The 7,507-nt window shown below is 43.8% G+C and overlaps 1 protein-coding gene across 1 annotated transcript; it reads left to right on the top strand.

Moving 5' to 3' along the window:
* Positions 1-1,064: 1,064 nt before the first annotated feature.
* Positions 1,065-5,532, top strand: pim1 (Pim-1 proto-oncogene, serine/threonine kinase). Its single transcript, XM_042491999.2, has 6 exons — positions 1,065-1,435; positions 1,712-1,818; positions 1,936-1,986; positions 2,478-2,844; positions 3,425-3,601; positions 3,716-5,532. Exons 1-6 carry the CDS (start codon positions 1,354-1,356, stop codon positions 3,928-3,930), a joined length of 999 nt encoding a protein of 332 aa, XP_042347933.1. The 5' UTR covers positions 1,065-1,353; the 3' UTR covers positions 3,931-5,532.
* Positions 5,533-7,507: the final 1,975 nt, after the last annotated feature.

Genomic DNA, 7,507 nt, shown 5'->3' on the forward strand with positions numbered 1-7,507 from the left:
ATTGTCATGTTACACATTTGTGAAACAGCCTAAGACGCAGCCAATCAGCACTATGATGGTTTACAACTTACCATGAAATTTCAAAGGACAACAAAACTGAATTTTGGGCGGGGGGAGGAAGAGGGGAGAGCATGCCATTCAGACAATACCGTGCGCGGGAAAACCAGGGCGGAGAGAGGAGGAGCAGAGAGGAGGAGGAGGAGAAAGGGGGGTAAATGGAAGTCTTTTATCTCTAGTTTCCCACATCCTGTGAACGGCTGCAAACGCGGCCACCCAATTTGAAAGAATGAGAGGAATGTGCCTATTCTCCCCAGCGCGCTTTGATGCGCAGCCAGTGGAGAGGCATTGTCAGGCAACTCAAATAAAGACTATAGTCCTGGACTTCACTTCAGCCAATAAACCTCTGTGTTTAATGTGAAAATAATCAGGTAAATGGCAGGGGGGAGAATGGCTGGAATGCGATTGATGAACTGCTCTCAGGTTGTGTGTGTCTCCTCCTGTAATGTGACTTTATTAAGACATGTGGACGCTTTAGTGCAACTAACAGCAACAATCTGACTGCTCTCGAATGTGGGCACAAGTTGAGAAGAGTGAACACCATAATAGGAGACTTTATCATGAAATATGGCAAAACTGTATGTTTAGATGGAATAGAAAATATGTGAATCCAGTTTGAGCAACTTGCTGCACTCCCTGTGTTTTGTAAAGTCTATTAATATTAGTCTGGCCATAACTTGTATTCCCTGAGTCAGTTTCCCGCGAAGGGAGGGGACAGGGGTGGAGAGCACTTGGCTTTGAATTTGCATTTCCCTCCAACTTGAATTCATAATTACTACTTTGTCTCCCCCCCCTTTTTTTTAGCGCGTTTTTATTCCCGCCACGTCTGTGTCTGGCCCAGTCGGTTATGAGGTTGGCTTTATTTTCATTCTGTGATTGACGTGCGTTTGGAGCTCGTTTTCACGCTCCTATTGGTGCAGAGAGCGGAAGTGGGCGGGGTTATAGGGACGTCTGCGCGTATCGTAACGCCCTCTTACTACTGCCTTATAACCGTCCTCCCCCCACTTACTCGTTGTTTCCAAGAGCCGGTGTCTGACGGAGGCATTTGCTCTACTCACCCGGTCTTCTCTGTTTATATCGTTAACTGTTTACAAAACATTGTGCGGGGAGCATCAGTGATCGCTTCTATCCGGATGAGAGGATTCTTACCGCGTTTTTGTTCCTGCCAAGTGGACTTTAAGCTCTATGCCGGAGACGGAAGAGTCGCATTAACGGGATAAAACAAATTGCTGTTCTGAACCAAAACAAGAAGGCAGAAGAAGACGTCGCTCGCCTGTGGTGGATATCTTTAAAGGAATGCTGCTGTCCAAGCTCAATTCTCTGGCCCACATCTCCACCGTAGACATGCCGGCGAAAATCCAGCTCCAAGTTCATCAAGGTTAGACGCCCTTTTTCCACCGTGTCGTCATGGAGGACGGGGCTGCAGCAATGGCTGGCAGCCCGCTTATCGTGGCTCAGTCCACACATGCTACTGCTTGCTAATTGTTCAAGGACGGCAGTTTATTTAGAGCGTAAAAACATTTAAAAACAACAAAAATATCTGTGTTATTATGTACGTATATGTTGGTAGTAACTGCCGTTGCTTTGCTACATGTACCGGTGTTTACAGTGTTTGTTCCCTGGTATTTACCGGCTGTGTTTATGTTTTCCACAGTGAAGGAGAGGGAGCCTTTCGAGAAGCTGTATCAGGTCGGCGCGGTGCTGGGCAGCGGCGGCTTCGGCACCGTGTACTCCGGTACGAGGATAGCCGACGGGGCTCCGGTTAGTATATATGTCTTGTGTGTTTTCATAATGAGACATGTTGCGTGTTATTAAATCAGCTGCGTTATATGTTGTTGTACATGTGATTTGACGCGGTGTCGTGTCTGCCCCTGCTAGGTTGCTGTCAAGCATGTGGCCAAGGACAGAGTCTCCGAGTGGGGAGAGCTGGTAAGAAAGCTTTTAAACGACAGTTTTGTAATGATTATAAGCGTCCATGTGGAGATTTTAACCTTGTAGTGACAGAACGCCTTTCACGAGTATTTTAATCCTCTGAAACCTGAGTCAGTGGTGCAATTTATCTTAAAAACACGGGGAAAAATGTGCAATTTGGCATGAAATTAGTAGATTTATTATTTTTCAAAAAGCAATAGAAACAAATCTCGCTGATTTTTTTTTTTTTTTTGAAAATAGCATTATTATATATATAAAAAAATACAATTTATTTTTCAATTTCCAGGTTATTTTGTTGTATTTTTACTAAATTCTTACAACATATTTGGTCATTTCTTCTTTTATTGCTGTTTGATTTTTTTGTTTTGTATACGATAGAGAACTATATTGTTTTCCTGAAAGACACTTGGGGGAATTTTTTAACGTGTTTGTGCATTTTTAGCGTTTATTTGAATAATAAAAACTAACATTTATTATGATCTCTTCAGCCTAATGGCTCCCGGGTCCCTATGGAGATTGTGCTGTTGAAGAAAGTCGGGACTGGTTTCCGCGGCGTTATCAAAATGCTGGACTGGTTCGAGCGACCGGACAGCTTCATCATCGTGATGGAGAGGCCCGAAAACGTCAAAGACCTGTTCGACTTCATCACGGAGAAAGGTGCCTTACCGGAGGAGCTGGCGCGCAGCTTTTTCCGCCAGGTGCTGGAGGCGGTGCGGCACTGCCACAACTGCGGCGTGGTGCACCGGGACATCAAAGACGAGAACATCCTCATCGACCTCCGCACCGGAGAGATGAAGCTCATCGACTTTGGATCTGGAGCCCTGCTGAAAGACACCATCTACACAGACTTTGATGGTGAGTCATCAGTGCTCAAAACCTGCTCTGATGTCTTTTAATGTTTTCATTTCATGGAGGGGGATTTTTAATGTCAAAGCCACATCAGTGAACCTCTTTAGTCTTGTGATATGTGTCCACACACCCCAGCAGGAATTCCTATGTTGTGTCATCTCTGACACCCCCTCTCCACGCGGACACGCGCGCGCGCACACACACACACACACACACACACACATACACATACACACATACACACAGCAGCCTATTAATACAGGCTGAGCAGCATTGCCTTTTCTTTGTCGCCCCCTATGGGAGGGAAGCTGCATTTTTACAACTCAAAGTTTGTAAACAAAGTCACATGTCCGCTCCCCCTCCCACACACACACTCCTCTCACACACACACACACACACTCACACACTGCCTGTCACGCTCCCTAGCACCTGAGCCCAGATAATAGCCTTAGAAACAGTTCAGCCGATAAATCCACACTCTTTGTTAATCATTTAACCCTGCATGCAATGCTTTCGTTTTCAATTTGACTATATAATACATAATGAATAGCTTTTAAAGATATTTTTCTTTCCTCCCATCTGACAGGCACAAGAGTCTACAGCCCGCCAGAGTGGATCAAATATCATCGCTATCATGGACGCTCTGCCACAGTGTGGTCCCTGGGTGTCCTGCTCTATGACATGGTGTGCGGGGACATTCCATTTGAACATGACGAGGAGATCACAAGGGGGCAGGTCCTCTTCCGGAGAAGAATCTCCACAGGTAAATTCACATCGATATACATAATCTGAGGGCCTTTTTTTTTGGTGACAGGTGTGTAATATTTCACAGTTTCTTGCTCTTGACTTATTGGTTCTTCTCCTCCTCCTATTCCAGAATGCCAGCAGCTGATCAAGTGGTGTCTGTCTCTGCGGCCAGCCGACCGTCCATCCTTCGAGGACATCATCAATCACTCGTGGATGCAGAGCACATCTTCCTCTTTAATCCCATCCACGGTGCAGACGGAGAAGACGACCACAGAGATCAGGCTGCACAGCATCAGCCACGAGCCCTCAGCCTTCACACCCACGCCTGTGGCTGTGGCGCAGTGATGGAGGTTCAGGTCCGAACTGGACTGCACTGACTCAAGAGACTTATGTAACAGACTTGAAGCAGAAATGAGGCGAGGGCAGCGCACAGGCCGATGATCCTGACACAAGCAAGAGAAAGGTGTAAAGGACTAAACGCGGAGGAAACCGATCACGTCTCGGTTTCTGGCAGGCTGGACCCTCTCTGCCCTCACCACCCCGACTACTTGATTTCCCAGCCGTTGACCCACATCAGCGTCAAAACATCATCCTCGCTGGATCTAGATAATGGGTGTTTATCAGTCTGTAGGACAGCATGCTCTGTATGCACGGACACCTGCAAGTACAGTACATGTGCTCACTATTCTGCTCAGTGGCAAGCAGGACAGTCTGCGTTATGTAACCTCTCGCTGCAGCGTACTCTGCTCCCTTCCCCGTGTTCTCTCTGTCACAGCAGAGCGGGGACAAGCAGAGGCCTCGGCGACGAGGAGTTGTCAAAAAAAGTGCCTTCTGTGAGATTGTTGGGGGGACCCTGAAAATACTTGAATTTGTGAAAGCAGAAAAGGCTCTTCTTCTCAAAGACCTTTTGTTTTTGCTCCTTACTCTGTACAAGGCTTTATATTGTTCGTTGCTGTTTTTCTTTTCCTCTCATGGGCCTAGATCAGTAAAGCCTATGCCATTATACAACCACTACTATCACAACTTCTACTTCTCTAATGTCATTAGCAACCAGACAACCTCATAGCTCTGACAGCAACCTGTGCAAACATGTCATGAAAACACAAACACTGGACTTACCTCACACTCTTTACTACAGCATCCACCTCTACTCTACAACCTCCGCTTCCTCTTCTTCTCGTGTTGTAAACAAACACGAGGCCCTAGGCAACCGCTCGTGCACATCCACCTGAATGCACACCACAATGCAAACCATACCGAAATACAACATCCTCTGCTCTTCACTTCAATTTTTGTTTTTATGTTTCAACAGTGCCTCACACAGGTCTTAAAATTCAGTGGGGACAAGAATTGTAAATAATAGTGATATTTATTATTATTGTGACTTCTTTCTCACACTCAATGAGCGCAGAATTTATTTATTTATTTATGAGAGAATTTCGGCTGTTTGTGTGTGTTTCATTCCACAGTCACTGAAGGGCCCACAGATTATTTAAAAGAAAAATCAAAAGACAAAGACGAGATGAATTTTTCTGACCATATTTATGGCTTGACATTTTTTGAAAAAAAGAGCAGATGTGTGTGTGTGTATGTTTTCAGTATGTCGTGTAAATAACGTGTAAATAGTCCAGAAAGCACTTCCATGTTAATGTATCTGAACATTGAACGTCTACTGATGGTAACTGGTTTTGTTACGCTGTCGTCTGCTGTGGGAGCAAGTGAATACTGAATGTTGGGTGAGTGTGTATGAATGTGTGTGTGTGTGTGTGTGTGTGTGTGTGTGTGTGTGTGTGTGTGTGTGTGTGTGTGAGAGAGAGAGAGAGTATGAGAAAACTTCTGGTTTCATGATTGTTGCTTGGATTGTTTTTTCATCCATTCAAATTAGAATTGTAAATTATGTTAGAAACTATTTTTATACGATTTCAATAAATATTTTTTTAACTATGACACTTGACTCCTTTGTATTGCTTCAAGTAGCATAGTCGGTTGTTGGGACCCCGTGTAACTCAAACATTATCGTGTTAACACACGTCAGATCAACAGTAACGAAATGTGCTACAGTAGAAAGTTGCCAGAATATTAACTTAAAAAAAAGGTTAAAACAGCAATACATGTGAGTATTTTTTACAAGCAGTGTTTACTAGGTCAGAAGGTTATACAATGTTTTAGCAGGTTTCCTGTTTGACATCTGTGTAGAAAAGCAGATTCGGCGAACAGATGAAGAGATAAGAAGAAGGGCAAAAGGCAGGCGGCAATATAAAGCAGCACTGTGCCCAAATATAGAGTAGGAAACACGCTCAAAACACAATTGACTTTCAACTATGCAAATACAGTTATTTAGCAAACTGAAATTAGTTAACTATGGAAGACCACAAGTGTCGTGGTTAATAACTAATTGTATTAAAATAGATATTAATCCAACAGTTTGGAAATTCATTTATTGATCTTTACATAAAAAAGTCTTAAATCTAGATTTTGACACAAAACCACACAGATTATAGGTAACAGACAACAGTGTACATCTTCAATAAGTTTACAATGAAATAATTTACATATAGGACTTCAAGGCAGTTGTCCTCTTTGCCCTGTTGGTATGTAAGCATCATGTAGTTGAAACAGCTTTATCTTGTCCAACTATACAATTCAAATGTTAAATGTTTATATATTTCACTGAATTACTTTTACTTTTGATAATTGAAGTTCAGCTTGCTAATAGTTATGTACTTTTACTGAGGTGAAATGTTTAAAGAAGCTGTACACGGCATTCACAGCATATCAATGATTTAGCGTCTGTGCCAGGATTGCCTACAAACTGCTCTCAACATGGAAACGCTTTTCACACAGAGTTTGCACTTTACAGCTGCAACAAAGTCCATGCATTTTACACAGAACCAAGCAACGGTGGCATCAAGCTGCTCCACTGTGAGAGTTTGGATAGTAAAAAAGACATGGCAGGCATGACATTTAACACAACAGTGTCTGCCTGTAGTATGACATGTAACATTTGTGTTGGTAGCCCTTTCTAAACAATAACAATGGCAAAACATGGCAACAACAATCATTTACTGTTACATGGTGGCTGATCTTCTACCTCTCGAGCTCCCAGGCCTCATTATTATCTCAATTTGGGGACGTTTTCGGCTGCTGTTCCTCTGTGAGTAAGCCACTGTCCGCTGCTTGTTACTTGTTAAATCTCTCACAGTCGGTCACACACCCATCCTGCTCATAGTCCTGTCCCTTTTACAAAGATGTAATTTTTGTGATGTTACTGTCTCCACTTGCAGCTTAAAGACGAGAAAACTCTGGTGGCTGGTGTTAACCTTGAGGGGAACAGGAGGGTGGGTGTTACACCCTCCTCTCCGTCCCCATTGCGCTTAGTCAGAAACATTTTTTTGGAAAAAATTTGTGCATCCCTCTGGCAGGAACTCACAACATGCACGTGAGGCCAACGTGGATATCACAACAAAAAACAGTGAAGCTCAGATTGCAACGCACAGCGGAAATGTGACTTCATTCTCTGTTCATTTTCTGACGCCATCCCAGCTAGCAGGGAACATTCCCACAACATTGGCTAAAGTTACCTGCAAGTTCCAATAACGTTTTTTTTAAAGATATTTTTAGGGCATTTTTGCCTTTAATTGATTAGACAGCACAAGTGTAAAAGGGCGAGAGAGAGATGATGACATGCAGCAAAGGGCCGAGGCTGGAATCAAACTGCGACAAGGACTCAGCCTCTGAGCCACGAGGCACCCCAGCAATTAATGTTTTAAAGAAAGCATTTTAATCTAATGTTCAAAGAATGTTTTAAGGATGCTTATCATTACGTGACGTGACGTGACGTGACGTGACGTGACGTGACGTGACGTGACGTGACGTGACGTGACGTGACGTGACGTGACGTGACGTGACGTGACGTGACGTG

Source organism: Plectropomus leopardus, chromosome 9, assembly GCF_026936395.1.
Source record: "Plectropomus leopardus strain MGB_pleo_1.0 chromosome 9, ASM2693639v1, whole genome shotgun sequence".
Lineage (NCBI taxonomy): Eukaryota > Metazoa > Chordata > Actinopteri > Perciformes > Serranidae > Plectropomus > Plectropomus leopardus.